General features: G+C 50.9%; 1 protein-coding gene across 1 annotated transcript; it reads right to left on the bottom strand.

Annotated features, from left to right (window-relative positions):
• Positions 1-1201: 1201 nt before the first annotated feature.
• On the bottom strand, positions 1202-19445 carry LOC105073557 (uncharacterized). Its single transcript, XM_074346904.1, is given in 15 exon segments — positions 1202-2194; positions 4324-4403; positions 7061-7118; positions 7506-7554; positions 7797-7864; positions 8940-9092; positions 10069-10122; positions 12426-12608; positions 13396-13481; positions 13836-13899; positions 14006-14090; positions 14922-15053; positions 16094-16198; positions 18137-18353; positions 19337-19445. Coding segments are annotated over 15 exon segments (1476 nt in total). The 3' UTR covers positions 1202-2161.
• Positions 19446-20304: the final 859 nt, after the last annotated feature.

Raw genomic sequence — 20304 nt, 5'->3', positions numbered from 1 at the left:
TTCCTCAGAAGCCCCACTTCAGGGATTAGAAGGTGGAACTAAGTGGAGCAGAGATCCATTGTAATCAGAGGAGCTCCCTTGTCATCTGTTTGATGTATCAGGTTTCTTCGTAAGCTTTTATTTGAAGAAATGGATCATTAGCTTGAAAAATTTAAAGATCACTTCTTAAAAAGGTGTATTTCTTTAAGAAAATCTTCAGGAGTGATGCCACTGGGGAAGACCTTAGGCCACCAGAGCAGGTGAGTAGAAGAGATGTTTTGGGCTGTTTGATCCCCAGCTGAGCTTAGAAGCTCAGTTGGGGAAGGGGGAGGCCATATGGGGTGGAGGGAGTAGGAGGATGGTCTTTGGAGCCAGTGTCTTGACTTCCAGCATCAGAAGTGGTGCTACCCTGGCAAATGGGGGTACACACACCCTATCAGGCAGCATTCAGTGTTATTGTAAGGGTCTAATGGGATAACAGAGGAGAGTATCTGCAGACTGTAAAGTAGGTTGCATCTGATAAAGTCATGGGAGGGGAATGGGGGGCTTCTGTGGTGGGAGAGGCTCTCTCATGCTTGGACAGGTCATTTCTGCTGAGAAGCAAGCCAAGGCCTGCCCAGCTTTCTCCAAGGTCCTGAGGAAGCCTCTATTCAATTATTTTGTTATCAGTATCAATCGGGTGCCAAGCAACGTGGGAAAATTCTGGACTTGGGGTAAGGAGTCACATTTCCTCTGGGAAAGTGTCTCCCAGCCTCCACCTCATCTTAGGGGTGTCAGACACATCAAGGGCTAGGGGACTTTACAAGGCCAAAGTGCAGGGCAGTCCTGCCCTCTTGCCACAAGACCTCTTGACAGCTCATGCACTGGGGGTCCTGTTGGGGACTTTTCCTTCAAGGTGAGACTTGTTGTTCATATTTATAAGGCAGATGGGAAGTCATGTAGAGAACTCACAGCATGGTTTGCTCTAGGCTCCATCCTCCTACAGGATGGGGACCCTGCACCAGACCAGGAGGGCCCCTCCATGGTTAGGGCTGCACAGTAGAGAACTGGCCTCCAGGAGGCCTCCCCAACAACTTCTCTGGTTTCAGAGGCCAGCTGGGGTTACTGGGCTGCTGACCACTTGTGCACTCCCAAGACACAGACCTTTATCACCTCCATCCTGCCTGTGGTGGGGATTTTATCACAATCCAAAGTTTCTCCTTGTTTGCCTTTTTCTGGGGCTAGGCCTAACCTGCTGTGGGCTTTGGCAGGTGCCAGGTGTGGGAGGGGACATCTGTCAGCTTTGCCATCTCTCTACCCTTGGCAGCCATGGAGCTGTTTACAGTTTGGACTGCAAAGCCCTCCCTCTGGTGCTTGGTCTGTTCACTGGCCTGCTCTGCCTGGGCCACATGAGACTGGGATCGTGGTGGGGAGGGGGGCTCCTGGTTCTCTCCCTCATGACACTGCTCTTGGGGCAGATGAAAATCAATTCTGCTGCCTGCCAGGCCTTTTGGGGTCAGGGGAGCTCTGAGGGGCACCTGTCTCACAATCACTCACCGGCTCCCAGCTCCCTGCTTGGGGGTCTGGCTGCTTCCCCCTGTACTCGGGGCCTCCCAAGTATCTCTGGCTCCTGTGGTCCCCCATTTCTCAGGGACCCCACTACTTCTCTTCCCTGCTTCCTTCCTCTTTCTCCCTTTTTTTTGTGATGTGTGCCTGTTATTTATTCATTTTTTTCTTCTTTTTCAGTTTTATTAGGTAGAATTATTACAGTTCGAGTGCACATATACATTATATTGCATGTCCTCTTCCTCCCTCTTGAGCAGGGAACCTTTCTGGTGGGTGCAGATTCCTCACGTCCTTTCTACTCCCCTCTCAGGGCCTGGGCTTTTGAAGCTCAAGCCCTTTCTCCATTTCTGAGGAACCTCCCTTCCCTGAGACACTGAACACAGAACTCGGAATACCCCTCTGAGGGGCCAAGGGGAAACTGGAACTATCAGGGAGAAAAACCCTTCATTTAAACATTCCAAAACAGCCATGCCCCCTCCCAGAACCCCTGAGCAAACTCTGCAAACCAGACTCCTTCTCAAGCAAGAATCATCTTTATTGCAACTAGGATTTTCCACTGTGACTATAGCTGTTCTTTGATTCTCAAGGGTCTGGAGCACTTGTGGCTGAGGGGAGGGACTGGCCCAGTAAGAATGGACTATTTCTCTGGAATGGTCAGCAACAAATAATTCTGTTGGATAGAAGCAGGGAGATGTGCCCCATCTGTCCTCACCACACACAAAACAGCCTCTCCCTGAGGCTGCTCCTGCCATCCCCGAGAGGGGCTGTGTGTCCTAAGGATGCACCGTACCCTGGTGACAAGAGGGCAGAGTCAGGGACCAACTGGACAAGGGGATAGACTGGAGGGAAAAGAGGGTCTTGGGAATGTTTGTGAGGGAAGGAACAGGCCAGTCTTTGGGGCTCTTCCTGAAAGCCTGTGTACCATGGGGCCTCTCGTGTTTCTGTAGCCTTAGAGTTTGTCCTGCTTGAGTCACCCTGAGGTGGGCCTCTCACCCAGCTGGAGCCTTCCACATGCTCCCACCCACAATGCCCAAACCTGACTGTGTTGCTGGAATCCATCTGTTTTCCCTACAAGAATGAGAGCTTTTAGACGGTTCAGGGCCTAGATCTAACTTATTTCTGTCACCCAGCACAGGGCTAGGCACAGAGCAGCCAGTGACCTATATTGACTAAATGAATGAGTGAACGATGAGGGCAGCCATGGCAGAATGTGCAGATTGTGCACTGCCCAACCCTGGGTGGTGTCGTTCATGTAAACTATAGTATGAGTTGTGCATTCTAGAGTTGTATGATATGTAACCAGCACGACAGTGCGAGGCAGCCTAGAAATGAATCAGTGAGTCAGTGAGTGAGACAGTGAGCCTACCCACCCTCTCTCCCCTGGCCTACATAGGTCTGGTTATGAGACTGCTGCTGGGACTATGCCCTGACTTTGTTGTTTGGGGCATTCAGAGCTATAGAGGGGGCCCTGCCCTCCTGGCCCACCTTGCCAGGATTTGTGGCATCATGTCTGGAGCAGCCCCAGCCCCTGTATTACCTGCCAGCCCTGGCCTGCTAGGGTCACCCTGAGCCGACCTCTCCCTAGTAGGGCCACCCTGGGCTGAATCTAGGGGAGGGTCTGAGGGTGGGGGTAGGGGAGTAGCACAGGCCTGGAGCTGGGGTTTTATGAGAGAAACTGCTGCCGTCCCCTCCTGTCTCCTTCTGCACAGTAACTGCTGGTTCTCGAAAGCAGATTTCTAGTGTTTTCTGACTGTCAGGACTGAGAACTGGGAGGATTCGGTCCAGGATTGGACGTAAGCTGGGGGTCCCGAATCTCAGTCTTTGTGTCTGGGATGGTGGGTCACATCCTGAAAAATGTCAGAATCAGTTTCTTGTGTTTGTGAGGGAAGCCCTCACTTCCAGCTTGTGGGGAGAACTATCTTTATCTCTATTTTATAGACAGAGATGACAGGCTGAGAGAGGGCCAGTGGCTTGCCTGAGGTCACACAACCTGGAGATTCTGTCTGACTCTCTCTGCCTTGCCTCTATTGTCCCTTTCTGTGCTGCTGTTTAAGATGGGTATCTTTTTAAGGTGGGAAACAAAGAAATGAAGGGCATCTCTAAGCTCTGCCTTTCCCCATCAGCCCCTTCTCAGGTTCACCCACAGAGGAAGGGAAGAGGGCCAAGGAGGTGGGGTGACTCCGGGGGCAGATTCAGAGCTGGCAAACTCCTCTAGAAGCACCTTCATGGTTCCTCTGCTGGTTTTCTCTGCTCTCTGATCTCTGCTACCTTTTACCTCCCTGTCATTTAGCCCTGGTTCCCATCCTCTGGTGGTTCACAGACAGCAGGCTCCAGAGGCACCAGCCCTGTTCTGGCAGTCGGATCACCTGAGTTCTAGGGTGGTGGGTAGTCAGGGCTGACGGGTACAGGCTTTGAAGTCAGATGAACCCCAGTTGGAATCCTGGCTCTGCTGCCCTGGGCGAGTTTCTCTGCCTCCCTGAGCCTTCATTCCCTCCTCTGTAAAATGGGAAAAGTAACAGCATCAACTTCAAGGAGCTAATTGTGAAGGTGCCCTGTGGAAGGCGCTGACGCTCTCGGTGAGCCCAGGCTCTGGCTCCCTGAGGGATTCTTGGAGCCCCTGCAGCCTCAATGTGCTCATCTGTAAAGGGGGCATCCCACCCTGGATGGCTGTGAGGAGATGGTGACGTAAGGAGGTAAAGGGCTTGCCACATGGAGTGGCTCAGTCGCCTGTAGGACCCCACAGCCTTCTGGTTCTGACCTCCCCGTGTGCCTCAGGAGGCTCCTTCTACGAGGACTTACCTCGGAGGGCTCCATTCGTGCCTGGTCGAAGGAGATGCCCTTGATGTTGGGCAACAAGAGGCCTTGTTCTCTGAGCAGGTCTGGAGAGGGGAGGGCGCGGCTGCTCAGTGCCCTGTGGGCAGGTGTCTGTGGGTGCAGCGTGGGGCCAGGCCAGCTGACCCCTGGCTGCTCCACTGCCCAGAACAGTCAAAGGACTTGGTTCGTCTTCCTCCCTGCTCGGTCCCCCATCGGCCATCCACTCCAGAAAGCCAGGGCTCTAAACAGCTACCCTACCCATTTATTAAAAATCTATCTTAAGGGAATTTTTCTTGAATATATTCAGTAACTATGAACACATTCTTATGCAGATACTCCTCTTAGCAGCATTTTAAGGAATGTTCAATTTGTTGAAGGCTTCTTCGGAATCTATTAATGAATTTTATTCTTCTTGTTTAACTGAGGGAAATGGCTGAAAATGCTGTGCGCTCCCCCGAATGCTAAAATGTTGGCAGAAACAGAAAATGTCTCAGAAAAGGATTAGGAAAAAGTCATTATAAACTGAAGAATTAACCTTAAAACACTAGAAGTCTGGTTATACTAAAAAGAAAATATCCCTTAATTATATTAAAGAAATAACATTCACAAATATACTCATTTATCAAATAAATGAAAAATAATCCTTAGAGTAAGGTTTTGGTAAATTTTAAGTGGAGTAAACTTGGAGAATTGGTCATTTTGCAAATTGAATTTCAAAGAATTATCCACTTGGCCAGTTGACTTTTGGCAAACTGAGTTTCTGAGATTTGATCTTGAGGGTCTAGCATGGGCTACCCCTGCTCCTCCTCTGCTCTGACCAGCCCTTACCCCATGCCATTCCCTTGTCATCGCTCTGGGATCGGGGGAAGATCTGATTCACCCTTGATGGTCTAATGTGTTGTTCTGATCCCATTGCAGCGGGTAGGATGGTGCCTCTGGTCTCCCATCTGTCCTCAGATCATGCAGAGGCCTCCTTACTAGCCTTCCTGCTCCAGCCTCTGGACCCACCTCATTTCAGTCCTCTCTGTGTTGGAACCAGATGACCCTGCCTGCAGCACAGGCCTTCATGAGTCTCTCCCCTGCCAATTCTTTTACCCTTAGGCCACCTCTTACAGGCAGCCCTCCTGTGTTTTCTCAGTGGCTTTGGCCTTACTCTTTTCCATCTTGTAGGGGAGCTTTGGACAGGACTCCAGTGTAAACAGCACACACTGGCATTGTGCAGTCCACTGGCGTGGGTGTTCAGACCCTGCAGGACTATATAGGCTTCCTGGGTCAGGCCTAGCCCCTAGCTCATCTCTTGACCCTCGCCATGGATATCTATAGTCTAGGATCCAAGATACACTTATTGAGTGAGCCACCCATGGTAGGCATTGGTGAAGGTGGGACCCTTTGTCTTCATTCCTTTCTCCCCATCCCAAGTCAGGGTGCATCCTTGCCCACCTGGACTCTGGCTGCTATTACTAGCATTCCCCGCCTCCAGGTGATTCCCCATCCTGAATACAGATTTGCTCGCTTCATGCCCTGAACCGTCCCTGGCTACCATGGGCCACAGAACAGATGGCAAGCCCTTCAACCTGGTCAGCATTTGAGCCCCTGCCTGTTCCTCTGGCCTCACTCTGCAGACATGAGTCCTCGAGTTGGAGCAGGGAAAAGCCCATGTTGGGGAAACAGGAAGCCAGGGTTCTGGACTCAGCTCAGCCAGAGACTTGCAATGTGACCTTGGGTAAGTCACTTAACTTCTCTGGGCCCATCTGAAAGATGAGGAGGCTGAGCCAGGTGATTTCTCAGAGGCAAGTAAGGTCTGAGCTGTTTATCTTACATGTACTTCCTGAGTATCTTCTGGATGGGAGGCACTGGACATGGTGTGGGGGACACAATGAAACAAAGATGGGGTCCCTGCCCTCCAGCAGCTCACCATCTTGTTGGGGACAAGAACAAAGACCAAATAATCATCTGGGTAGATGGGCAATTGTTACACAGACTGCGTCAGGGAGGTGTAAGGAGAGGAGAGTGGTGAGTTCTACGGAGCAGAGGGGCCTGACCAGGCTCTACATTCCCAAAGGACTCACTTTCCACACCCTTCCAACTTCCTGGGACCACTTCCCAACGTCCTGCCGGACCTCTGTTACCTCCCGTCTTCTTCCGCGGAAGGCCAAACTAAGACAAGGGTGTCTGGGCAAAGTTTGATTTTGTCACTGATACCTAAAGTTGGGGGTGACGTCGCAAAAAGTTCAGCTTTCTGGCAAAGATAAAAAATATCTTGCCCTGCTGGCATTTGACTGAGCTGAGGGCTGGCTGCCCATGTAAAGCGGGACATGTCTGCCATAGGCCCTACCTGGGCTGCTTCCTTCAGGTGTGCTACCTTCCTGGCCCCCGCAGGCCCTGGAGTTGGGGGCTGTGGGCTCCACCGCTCTGAGCGCCCTTCCTTGTCTCACTTCCCATAACACTAATCCCCCACCTCCCCCAAGAAGCCCTTCCTCACTCCACTTCTGAGCTCTTGTTGCCACTCGTGGCCTGGGTGAAGAACAGGAGGGCACACCCACCCCTCCCCACCCTCCTCACTGGCTGTACCCCAGATTTCAGATTTCACCCTCCTCCTGCCTGGCACATGGGCAATTCTTAACCAGTCCCAGGGGACAAGACAAGCCACCTCTGCACAGAGCCTCGGGCATGGTTGATGCACACGGTATGTGGGCATGAGGAGAAACACAGTGGGGCTCACTGTTATGATGGGGCAAAAACCTCTTCAGAAGCTCTAAGAGAAGGGCCTCCAGACATTCCTCCTACAAGAGATGAAAGGGGAACAGGAAGGTCGCTTCAGCTGGGTTGGCAAATTCTGGTCACGGGAGTGGGAGGGCTCCAGTACACAGGTGCCCACATTTATTTTGTTCACTCATATCCTAAGTACTTAAGACAAGACTGGCATATCGTAGACACATAGTAGTAGCAAATGCAGTAAATATTTAAGTGTACAGAAGAATGAAGCAGACACGTTTAAGTTCTGGGGTTTTCCTCCACCCCAGGGGCATGGGGGCTCTAGGGCAAGCTATCACCCATGGAAAGCGACGGAGGCTTTCAACCCCCTACACCAATGACTCAGGGCCTTTTTTCAGGCCTGCTGGTGGGGACTTCAGGACCACGGGGAGTCCGAGGGTAAGGAAAGAGACTCACCTGCTTTGCAAGGCCGGGGGGTAAAGTCCCAGGGTGACTGTGATGCTACTAGAGAAAAGAGATCACCCTTTAGGTCATGGCAGCTGCTTGGGGGTTACAACTGTCGGTGAGCTTCAAGTCACAATACACCTTCCCCGTCTTTCCTTCCCTCCTATAAACTACTCCATTCAACTTGCAGCAAGCTTGGAAACTTGCACCCCGTAACCACACTCGCCCCACCACCCTTCCCTCCCCCGTCAGCCATCTTATTTTTTCTGAAAATCCCAAACCTAAAAAAACCACATTACCTGTTTGGAGAGAACTGGAGTTTTAATTCCTGATTTTTTGAGAAAAACACAACCCTTGAAAGGAGTTTCTATGAGGAGTTGAAATGAAGTCAGAACAGGAGAGGAATTTATGTTCCATCCGGAGGGATTTCCTTCCCCCTACCCTCTGTGAATACTTGTCCAGGCCTTGCCCCTCTCACCTGGTCCACTCCCCTGGCCCCAGATGCTGGTTCACGGGTGTTCAGACAGTGAATGTGTGGGTGTTGCCATGGGAGAGGGCCCTGGTGGGTGCTGGGTGCTCCTGGAGGGCAAGGGGGGGCCGGGCTGGGTACAAGGTGGCAGGAGAAGCTCGGCTTAGCCGAGGGAAAGCCTTTTACAGTGAGTCTTTTGGCTGTAGAATCACCTGCTGGAAGCCAGAGGACCCCTTGGTTTCCGGGGGGTTGTTTCTGAGCCTCTATAATTCGTAAGTCACCTTATAAACCAGAAACCAGTCTTTTTACCACCAGCCAGAGATGACTGATCTCTAGGCCACAGAATCGTGCCAACTAAGATCCCAGGGTCCTGTTGTAATACCACGTGCTCCTAGGCTCACTTGTGGTGGGGTGACCCCTCCCCCCCCATCTCCTTATCTGAGGCCCTGTCCCAATTTCAAGGTCCATAGAGTGGGAAATAGGAATTCCAAGAGGGCTCAGAATAGAGAGGTCAAGATTTTGAGGGAGCTGTATTTCCCCAGAATTCCTCCCTCTCTAGCTTGGGTCACCTCTCTCAGGGAGCAGAGAACACAGACACATTTAGCCCTCTGTGAACTCTGTTTCTTTAATCTTTCCCCTGGTTTTGTGGGCAAGGGCTTTCAACACAGCCATCTCCAGGGGAGACAGTCAAGGGCACTGAACAGAGGATGCTGGAGGCAAAACCCTATAGTTGCTAAAGAGGTCCTTGGGGGAGCACCGGGGGCCGAACTGAGGGGAGCTGGTGTTAAAGTATTTTAATATTCTCACAGCCGGCGCAGCTGTTTGGGTGTGAACTGATGGAATATTCGCAGATGACTTGGCAGTGAGGTTTGCCACTGCCCTCTTGTTACCCTGTCTCAGTCAGCTGGCCCTGGAGGGGCCCTCAAGTGGACCCAGGCCCCCTGGGGAATAAAGAACTTTGAGGCTTACTCACCCAGGAAACTGAGACGGAGGCGGTGTTGCCGGGGCCCAGCAGCACCAAGGAGCCCGGCTGGACGACTGCAGCTGTGTGGCCATCAAGGTGGACAGTCGGAGCATCAGGGGTGCTGACAGTCAGTCCCACACTCCCTCTGGACTGATTAGGAGTCTAAATGAGGTTAAAGCGGAATGGTACATGCCAGGACAGAAGATGGAGTTCCTCAGCCCCCAGCTTGGAGGAATGGGAACAAGACTGTCTTAGGAGTCAGGGTGTCTGAGTTTTCATTCTAGCTTTGCAGCAACTTGCTGTGTGACCTTGGGAAGGTCACTTACCCTCCCTGAGCTCCTTTGAGTTAAGATTACATCCTTCTTCTCTGGGCACGCATAGCAGGTAAGAGCATAGATTTTGGAGCCAGAATCTAGCTCTACTCTTACACACTGTGTGGCCTGAGACAAGTTTCTTCATTTCTCTGTGCCTCAATCTTCATGCTTATAAAATGGGGATACTAATTGCATAAATGAGTTAATTTATGTAAAGTGCTTAGAATGGAACCTGGCATCCAGTCATGCTGTTGTTACCTATTGTGGTTACTGTTACTATTGTTTGTTCATCTGGTGCCCTATTCTCAGAGCCTTTGGAGACAGAACATTGAGCACGGATTTTGGAGTCTGGGACTGACTTCAAATCCTGGATCCACCACTGACTGAGCAATGTGAGCTCGGGCAAGTGAATTCACCTTGCTGAGCCTCAGTTTGCACCCTTATAAAAGGAGGGTGAGAGGACAGGCTTTGCAAGGATTTTGTCAACACAGGGGTACGGGCCTGGTACCCAGCTGCTCACTACATCTACCGCATGCCCCTCCATCTGCCTCAGGAGGTGTGGCTCAGCAGGGTTGGGGTTTTGTCCCATAGTGAGTGATAGTGGCAGCCACAGGGCCTGTCACCCAGATAGGGCAGTGAGCTACGGGAATCATCTCCTTAATCCTCACAACACCTGTGAAGAATGGGTGGTAATTTCCAGGGTCCACAGTAGGAAAGTCCAGCCAAATGGAACACGCCTCTGTGGCCCAGTCCTGTCCCCCATTCCAGAATCTATCCTGAGATCCTGGCTGAGGTGCCAGGGGAGAAGCTGGCAACACACCCACCTTGGGCCCAGGCTCCAGCTCTCTCAGTGACAACAGCTGAATGAGGTCGGCAGCCTGGAAGAAGGGCAAGGTGGGTGTTGGCCTTGAGAATCCTGCAGGTCGGTTCTGAGCAGGCTCGTGGGGGTGTCATTGGTGTTCAATGACATGTAATTGTCCCCAACTGAATGTACCACCGGCACACCACTCAGTCCCAGCATGGGAGGAACCATTCACTTGGCTTTTCATCATGATTTATCTGGAAAGATTGACTTTTTATGGTTTCAATGATTTCCCCCCCTCAGCATTTTACTGTGAAAATTTCCACACATGCAGTAAAGTTGAAAGAATTTTATAGAAAACATTTATAACCTCATCACCTAGATTCTTCTATTAGCATTTTCCTTTACTTGCTTTATCATATTTGTATTCATCTATAAATGCGCCATTGATTTTTATTTGTTTGTTTGTTTTTGATTTTTTGTTTTGGGGGGAAGAGGTAATTAGGTTCACTTATTTATTCATTTATTATTATTATTTTTAGTGGAGGTACTGGGGGTTAAACCCAGGACTTTGTCCGTGCTAAGCACATGCTCTACCACTGAGCTATATACCCTACCCACTTCCATTGATTTTTGAAAATCATAAATCATTATAGAAAACACTACACAAATGTATACAGTAAAAATTAAAAGTCCATCCCAATAATTCTTTCCCTTTTTCCCTAAATCGTATTCTCAGGGCTAACCATTGTTGACATTTGGGAGTATATCCTGACAGACTATTTTCTACACACATATAAGCATGAATAGATGGGGACATTCTAACCACAAGGTCCTACACCTTGTTTGTTCCTTTCAACATCAGTACATATAAAACAGCCCCATTCTTTTAAACAGCTGCATGTATTCTGCCTTATATGACCATAACATGACTTATTTTACCAATTCCTTATCGATAGACACCTAGGTTAACTGTATTTTTCACCCTGTAACAAGTGAAGCTGCAAAGAACACCCTTGCACATATGCCCTCACCCACTGGTGTAAGAATTTTTGTAGACATGGAATCACAGGGTTTATTTCTAATTGTCTCAGAGCTGCTACACCTGTGTGGAGGGGCGGGAACAGTGTGGTGAGGCAGGAGACCTGGCTCCAGTCCTGATCTCACTTGCTGGGTGACTTGAGAGTCACTATTCCTGTCTGGGCCTTGGTTTCCTCATGTGAAAAATGGAGCAGTCACATTGGCTCTCTTCCAGATATGGATCTTGGGATTTCATATTTCAGTGTTTACTGAGCACCCACTGTGTGCCCTTCATAGAGTATATGGCTCATAGTCCCTGTCCTCAAAATAGGGGAGACATGAACACACAAAGTTAAATAAATGAGCACACACAGAATACACATCTGTGTGTATGTGTGTGTGTGTATACATATATATACATAAACTTGACTCATGCATGCATACACAGTGTAATCAATGTTTTGAAGGGAAAAAAACAGAAAGAGAGACGGTGGAGAGAGAGAGAGAGAGAAGGCTTACTTCAGATATTTAGATGTGGTCAAGGGGGGGCTCTCTGAGGTGATGACATTTACACTGAGACCAACAGTGGAGAGGGGTGTTCCAGGCAGGGAGACCAGCATATGCCAAGGCCCTGAGGTGAGCACCAGCTCAGCCTGAGTGGCTGGCGTGTAGTGGGTGAGGTCACAGAGCTAGAGAGGTGGGCAGGGGCCAGATCATACAAGGCCCTGGGAGCTGCAGAGAAGAGACTGGATTTTATTCAGAATGTGGTGAGGAGCTGCTTGGGGCTTCTGAGCAGTGATCTATCTGGTTTCCCCTCATTTGATCCCCTCACCAACCCTGGGAACTTGTTCTCCTTGGAGACTTCTGTGTGTGCACCTCCTTGTCACCAATGAGGCCACCTCCTCAGAGATGTCTTCACCCACTACTGTGTCCAGGGTAGCCCTCTCACCTCCACCAGTCACTTGCTGATCCATTGCTCTGCTTATTATAAATAAGATAAATTATTTTATTTATCTGACCATTTTCCTCTTCAGTTTCTATTCCTGCAGGAAACTTTGATCTCTGCAAGGGCAGGGACCCTGTCTGCACAGGGCATGGCACACTGTAGGTCTTCGGTACATATTTGCAGCATAAATGTTACAGCAAAGGGGCCTAGGTGTTCAAGGAAGTCTTCCCAGAGGAGGGAACTTCTAAATTGGGTTCTGAAGGCTGAATAGGAGTTTTCCAGGTGAAGTTGAGATCGGGCAAGTGACTTACCTAGAACCCACCCAGAAAGGCACTTCTGCCAGCTGGGCCTTGGTTTCTTCATGTGAAAAATAGAGCAATAAAGTTATGTACTCCCCTTCCTCAAGCACTCACCACGGGATCCTGGGAGTTCACATGGATTTCCTTGCTGGTGTAGAGGCAGGACAGGATGTCATTGTAGGTTCCCAGTGGAAAGGCCAGGTCTGCCATGCTGCCCTGGGTTAATTTTGGGAGGGGCCATGGGGGCAGGTGGTCAGGCCTTGGGGCTCTCTGGGCTGGGCAGCAGCGGGTCACAAGCTTCAGAAAAATGGAAGAAGGAGAAATTTAGTGGGAATATCCTCCCCAACCAAAAACTGGTTGCAGTTAATATATGGAGGGCTCACTGTGTGCTAAGCACAGTGCTGAACATTTATGTGTGCAATCTCATTTCAACCTGACAACAGTGCCATGGCATGGAAACTATTATTGTCACCATTTGATAGATGAGGAAACTGAGGCCCAGAGAAGGGAGGTGACTTTCTCAAGATCCTACACATGCTGAGAACCTATGAACTATGCTTCCTTGCTTTGCCCCCATGTAACCTCATTCCTTTCTCTGTGCCTTTGTTAACACCTCTCTTTCCTATCCACTCAAATCCCCCATCCTCCTGACCCACCTCCCACCATTCCATGGAGGAGCAGGGCAGCCAGCCTCGTCCCTTCTCTGGGCCTCAGTTTCCACATCTGAGAGGTCCCTTCCAGCTGGGCGTTACACATGGTCCTGCTGCTTCTGAGCCACTCCCTCACCCTCTGTTGGAGCCTAATTCTCACTCATGGGACACGCAGCCCCTTGGCCTCCTGCTCTCCAGGGTTGAGCGGGATTCCCTGGGCTCAGCACGAGCTCCAGAGGGCAGGGCCTGCTGGGTCTTTCCTTTCTTCTCCGTTCCCTGCTCTCTCCTCTTTCGCCTCCCAATTCTTTTGCTTGCTCCTCCTCCTCTTTGTGCCTCCTTTCCACAGAAGCCCCACCTCATGTTCCTCTTTGCCCAGCCTCCCACAGACCAGTGGATGTCCCCCAAGGCTCTGCCTGGCCAGGGGGCTGGCTCACCCTGACTTTCATCAGGATGGCCTCCTCTGTGAACTCCGTGGTAATGACATAGTACTGGAAGTCTTCCAGGCCCGAGCTGGCTGGGGCTACAACAAAGAAATGAAACTGGGGCTCAGCCTCCCTGGGGGATGGATGGAAGGGAATGGGGAGGTTGCGAAGCAGGGAGAAATTCGTTCTCCCTCTCTGCTTATCTTTAAGTTCCTTGTGGGCTGGGCCTGTGCTTCTTGTAACAACATTATGGCCATAACTCTGTGCCAGGTTATATGCATTGCAATGGTTCTCTGTGGGCCTATGATTAATCCCATTTTACAGACTGTGAAACAGGTTTGTGGGGAGAACCGAGGTCATAGTGCTCTCTTTTCCCTCCACTAGGAAGTAGTGCCTGGCACACAGTGTGGGAGACAGCAGATAAGCGTCTTCCCTGACCAGGAGCTATGTACACAGAGTGCTGTGTAACAGGTCTTTCAGCAGCAAGTTGAGCAGGGTTGTGGCCAGGGGGCACACCTGGAAGGGAGGCACGAGGGGGTTGTTACTGAGGCCGAGGTGAGGTCAAGGGGCTGTCCCTTGGGGTCACATCTCTCAGGAGGGTGTGTGGGGGTGAGCAACTTACTGTCTTCTGCAGGAGGAAGGGCAATGCCTCATCCAGGACATCTGTCACCATCGCCAGAGCTTTGTTCACCAGGAGGGGGTCTATCCTAGGGACACGGGAAAGCAGGTGGGGCCTGAGACACCATAGAGAGACAGGCCAGAGCTGGGAGTCCAGGGCAGGGCTGAGGAGAGCCCCAGTGGGCCTGTGTAACATGGAAGCTCAGGGTGACTGCTTCCTTCCTCGCCTGGTATCCCTCTCCTCTCCTCTCCTCTCTCCTCTTCCCCACTTTCCTTTTCTGCTTATTTTTTTTCCCCCTTCTTTCCTTCTTGCTTTCTTTCTTCCTGCCTGTCTTCCTTCTCTTTATTTCTTCTTGATTCTCCCTCTCTGCCTGTCTGATAAAGTTCTCTGGGATTTTTAAGGAGGGAGTGATCACACCTGGCAGTGGAAGTCAATGGAAGGCTTCCTGGAGGAGGTGGCTTTTGTGTTGGGTATATTTCATAGGTAATGGCCACTTTATGCTGCAGGTTCTGTGCTAAGTGGCTCCCATGGGTTAGCTCATCTGTTCCCCGCAACCACCCCAAGCTGGCTGGGCTCTGTGAGTGATCCCGTTTATTCGTGAGGAAACTGAGGCTCCTAGAAGTCAAATAGTTTGGCCAGGGGTCCCAGTGTTAGGAAGCAGACAAGCCAAGATTTGACCTGGGTGGATGTACACTACAACCATGGCATTCAACATGGAGGCAGGAGATGCTGATGGGTGGTGTGTACAGCTGGTGGCCTTGGAGATGACCCTGTCACTGACACCCTTGGTCACTCTAGACAACTTAGGCTGGGGAGAGGCAGCCCCAACCTGGAGTCTCAGTGAAGGGCTGAGCAGCAGGAGCGGCACAGGAAGGCCTGCACCTGCAGTGGAAGCGCAGGAGTAGAGGTGGGTACTCACTGCTCCAGCACCTCAATGCTCAGGTATCCTGGTGGGGTGTGGCACTCCTCGAAGGCCACGCTGGTCTTGTTCCCCGTCTGCTCTAGCCATACCCCAATGTGGATATTCTTGATGACTTTGAGCTCCAGGATCCTGTAGGGGCAGGGTGTCTGGGCAGGCTCCAAGCCACAGTCCAAGACTGAGGCCAAAAGTCACAGGCTGGTGGCCCATTGTTGCCTGGAGGGCTCCAATGAAAAACTAGGAGAGTTCATTAAAAATGTAGAGTTCAACCTGTGGAAATTGTAAAAGATCTGACAACTCTGGGCCCGTCTCCTCACCGGGTGGCACTCACCTGGGGCTGATGTGACCTTGAGATGGACCACATGCTCTCCAGTTTGCTACCTAGCAGGCAAAGGGTCAAGTTGCATTTTTACTGCACATGATTATAGGGGCTATGATATATTTATCGTATAGCAGAGAAATATTTCTCTGTGCCCACATCTCTATCAAAGAAATATATTTCTTTGTTCTCACTTTTCTATTAAAAAAGGAAGTGAGGCAAAGAATGCCATATTTTACAAGAAAAGCTGGAGTGGACATATTCCTCGGGGGCATTTAAGAATATTCCTGTTTCATGTGCAAATGGTGCCACTATCACTCCCTCTGTCGCTGTTCTGTTTACAACCCCAGGCCAGCATCAGCCACGGTTTAGCAAGCGATCTAAACTCTGAGATGGGCAGTGGACTCTCAAAACAGCCAAAGGCAGTAGGGGACTTGATATTAACATTTTGTGGGTGAGGCCCAGAGGACGGATGTCTTTGTTCAAGTTGCCCAGATGGTAAGTGGGATTAGGGTCCAGGTGTGCTGGACTCCGAGCTGAGCTTGAACAAGACCCTCCTCGGATCATCCTGTGAAAGCATCCACCTTTTACTCGGATGGGGCACATGTCCCCTGTCATGGAAGTCAGAGGGTTTTATCTCAGCTTCTGCTGCAGATTTACTGTGTGATCCCAGTCAGGTCCCTCTCCCATCGGTGCCTCGATTTCCTCATCGGAGAAAATGACTTTGAAACTTGCTCAAGTGGAAAGGATTATTGTGATCCTTCTGGTGACATAGGCACAGGCTTTTGCTAGCCTTGCACGGCTGCCTGGAACTGAGGGAGACGGAGAGGAAGCCCCCAGTGCACATCCTCACCTCTGGAACGAGAGGTACAGTTTGCATCGCAATGTGACCTGCAGCAGGCTGTCACTCAGGATTTGCAGGGTGACCTCAGGTCCTTTGGCCTCTTCTATGACCAACCTGTGAGTAACATGGAGGGTGTTGGTGGTGTGGCCCAGTAAGGCCCCTGTGTCTGTGGAGTGTGTGTGTCTGTATGGCTGGGATAGGGGCAGGCCCCAGGAGGGGTGGGCAGCTTTGGGACAGCCCCTTTCCTCACCCCCAGCCCAGCTGCAGAGCACTGGGCTCTAGTTCCAGCCTCAAAGCCTTGAAGACCTGGGCAAGTCCCTTTCCTTATCTGGGCCTCAGTGTCACCCTCTACAAAATGGGGAGAATGCAGTGGAGGAGCTGTCCGTGCACATATAACTGGGCTGAATTCAAATATAAGTGTCCTGCAAAAGACACGCAAGCAGATGGGAGGCAGAGAAAGCATGATGCTGGTGGTCCCACTGCCTTCCTCTCAGGGGCACCTGCCCTGCTGAGCATCTGGGAGGAAGGACATGAGCCCTCTGATCCCATCATGGCCTCAGGTCCCAGCATCTCCCTGAGCTAAGAGGAGCCCAGAGTTTTACGTACTTTTTGAACATTAGATGCAAGCTGGTGACTCATCTGGAGCCCACTGGTGTGGGCAGCAACAAGTTCCAGTGCTGGAGGAAGACCTGGCTGGGTCAGGCTCCCTAAAGGCTGCATGCTCCAGCACAGAACCTTCCAGAGGAGTTTTTAAGAATGACTGGGCCATGTGGGGTTTTTCCTATGGCCCTCCCGGCATGGGTGAGCAGAGGCAGGGCAAATACTCGGGTGGGAGTGAGTGGTGGCCAGTCCTAGGCCTTAGGATGTGCTGGGGCAGGCATGGACCCAGCACCTTCCTCCCCAGCCTCTCTGAGACGTGCCTCCACTCTTCAGCACCTCGCTTTTCATTTCATTTCACCCCCATCAGAAAACGTCTTCTGGACTCTATCACCTAGGTCCTGTCTGGCTCTCCCTGCTTGTGCTTGGAGATGGATTTGAGGCACAACAGTGGCTACATAGGTTGACCTTGCAGGAACCTCTGCCCCAATATAAATAAATACCGTTCAGTTATATTGGTACTTATTTTACCAGAAGTCTCCAAATCATTTGCCTCAGGTCCAAGAAGGTAATATGAAAGGGAGGGGAGGAGGTGGCTGGGGACTGACTGAGGGACTGCAGACACTACACCAATGATTGCCACATGGGAAGTCAGGCCAGGTGTGGCCAGATCCTTGTTACAGAGAGAATGGTCCTTCTGGGTTGAATTGTCCCCTGCCCCCTCCACACAAATTCATATGTTGAATTCCTAACCCCCAGTACTTTATAATGTGAATTTATTTGGACATAGGGTTGTTGCAGGTGTAGTTAAGATGCAGTCATACTGGAGTAAGGGGGGCCCCTCATCTAATATGACTAGTGTCCTTATGAAAAGGGACATTTGGACACAGACACAGACGCGCACCCAGGGAGAATGCCAAGTGAAGATAAAGATGGGGTGATGCTTCTCCAAGCCAAGGAAAACCAAAGATTACCAGCAAACCCCCAGAAGCTAGGGGAGAGACATGGAAAACGCCTTGATCTTGGATTTCTAGTCTCCAGAATTTTTCTTGTTTAAGCCACTCAGTTTGTGGTACTTTGTTCCTGCAGTCCTAGCAAGTTAATACAAAAATCTAGATTTTTATTAAAACTCTCCAGATTTTTAAATATTAGCAATTCACTAAAATATTTTAAAGACACTCTGCAAGTTTGCAATACCCAGGTGTAAGCTGAATGCGGAGGGCTGGAGGGCTGCCAGGCTAAGATCCCTGATTGAGACTCTGCTTTGTCCCTTGGCAGATTTCAAGTGGCTTAGAGAGGTTTAGGGACAATAAAAGCACTCTTGCTGTGTGCTTTCCAGGCTGTAGAAAAGCTCCAAAGACACCTGGGCCTCTCCCCGCCCCACCCCTCCCCGTGTCCCACTTGACCGGTGAGAACACTGTGCCTTGTTGGGGAAAAGGCCAGAAGGCTACTCACCCGCCCGCCTGGAGCAGCTCCCCCAGCAGTGGGAGGTTCTGCCCCGAGAGCAGGTCCCTGACCAGCGACAGGTCTAGCCCACTACTCTTCTTGGAGAGGCCTTCTCTTACGAAGGGAAGGTGGTCCAGGATGGCGACACCTTCACTCGTGGCCCCCGTCACAGGGATCCTGGTCACGTGGTCCAGGACGTGGTATTTCAACAACAGGTCTGAAATGTCTGAGGACCAGCCCTTTCTCAGCGTGGGGCTCACCCTTCATCCAGTTATTCAACAAATGCCCACATGCATTTGCTCTGAGTCAGCGATTTAGTCATTTAGCAACAAGCACTTATTAAGCTTACTCTCTTCTGGGCTCAGGGACCAGAAGCAATGGGGCTCCTGCCCCCATGGAGGTTACAGTCTAGTGCGGGCAATGGACAACAAATGAGCACTCAGATAAGCGAGCAAAGCAATTTTCAAAAATAAAATGGAGTCGAGTTGGGGTGTGACTGGGAGGGAGGTCTGCTTTAGATAGGGTGGTCAGGGAGAGCCTCTGAGGAGGAAGCATTTGAGCTGAGACCCAAATGAAGTGAAGACATCCACTACTGCAAGATCTGGGGAGAGAGCAATGTAGACAGAGAGAATGGCACATGCAAAGGCCCTGAGGTGGTAGTGAGCCTGGTGAGTGTATGAAACAGAAAGATCAGTGAAGTAGGACTGTGGAGAATGAGACAGGAAGTGGATAGACAACAAGGAGCTCACAGCCAAGAGTTAGGGAAAGAGACAGATGGACAGACAGGACAACAAGTACAATTATGCTTGGATAAAGCCACAGATGAGGCTTCACCAAAGGGCTGTGAGAATCCAGTGGAAGGAGACTCCTTCTACTGAGGAAATTGGGATTGTTAGAGCTTTGCTTTAAAGGGTGAGTCAGAATTCACCATGTTGAGAAGAAGGGACAGATTGTAGAAGGCAGAAGGAACAGCACAAACGAAGGAAGGTGGCTGGGAAGCCTATCGAGGTGGTCAGGGCAGGTGATGATGGAAAAGGCTGGAGATGCAGAGCCTTGGAGATGGGATCAGCTCTGGGCAAAGGAAGGCAAATTCTGCTGCAGGTGAGGGAGAGGCCAGGAGAGGAAAAGTCTTGAGCAGGAAGGTGGTGCCATCTTCTACCCGCCCTTCCCTGAGTTCCTGTCTCCTGCCCCTCACCCCTTAAAATTTACCTGATTCCAGCTGATCCCTGCTGACCCTCAAGAAGACCATGTGCTGGCCCCCACCTTGGGCCAGGGGCAGCAGCCCCCAGCAGAGCAGTGACTCCCAGAATAGCAGCATCCTCTTGGTCAGGACCTGTGGACACAGAGCTCAGAGCCCCACCTCCACGTCCTCTCCCGGGACCGCTGCCTAGCTTCTCCCAGCTTCGCCTCTACTAGCACCATCTCTCCACACTTCCTTCTCCCCTCAGCTCTAGATCCGCTGGTCCTTGAGCACCGAGTGTACTTCCTACCACCTCACATTAGTGTTTTCGGTTCCTGCTGCTCAAATGTCCTTCCCCCTCAGGTGTGCTGGCTTCAAATCTGGGCTTTGCCACTTCCTGAGCAAGTTACCTGACCTCTCTGTGCCTCAGTTTTCTCATCTGTAAAATGAGGACAATTGTAGGTTGTTGTGGGGGATGCATTCAATAACACATGCAAAGCACTTAGCAAGCAGGGAGCCCAACAGTGGTTAATGTGGCTGTGCGACTTTGTGAGATGTTGAAAGTTATAGTGCTCCCTTTTAACTGTGGAGGTGTCTGGATCCTGGGGAGGTTGGGGGGGGGCACCATAGTGGCCAGGGTAGGCACCTGCAGGGCTCGAAGCCATGGCTCTTTACCATCTAGTAGGGAAATATTTCAATATTTCAATCTGTATGTTTTTACTGGTTCCTGCTGAACCACAGCCCTGCCTCAGTGGCCAGAAGGGCATAGTTGGGATCCCAGATGCAGTCTTTGGAATTACAAGGCAGAGACCCGTGGGATGCAGACATCTCCAGGGCAGATGCCACTGTCAGCAGGGCCCATTAAGGAGCCGCCACAGCCCTACCCCCATGTCCATCAAGAAGCCACTTGGAGGGTAAACGCTGCCCCCGAGCAAGGAAGGACTGGACACCCCAAAGTGCTGAGCTTACTCTAGAGTGCCTGAGAATAGCCTGGCAT

Source organism: Camelus bactrianus, chromosome 19, assembly GCF_048773025.1.
Source record: "Camelus bactrianus isolate YW-2024 breed Bactrian camel chromosome 19, ASM4877302v1, whole genome shotgun sequence".
Lineage (NCBI taxonomy): Eukaryota > Metazoa > Chordata > Mammalia > Artiodactyla > Camelidae > Camelus > Camelus bactrianus.
This window is presented reverse-complemented; position numbering and strand designations above follow the sequence as displayed.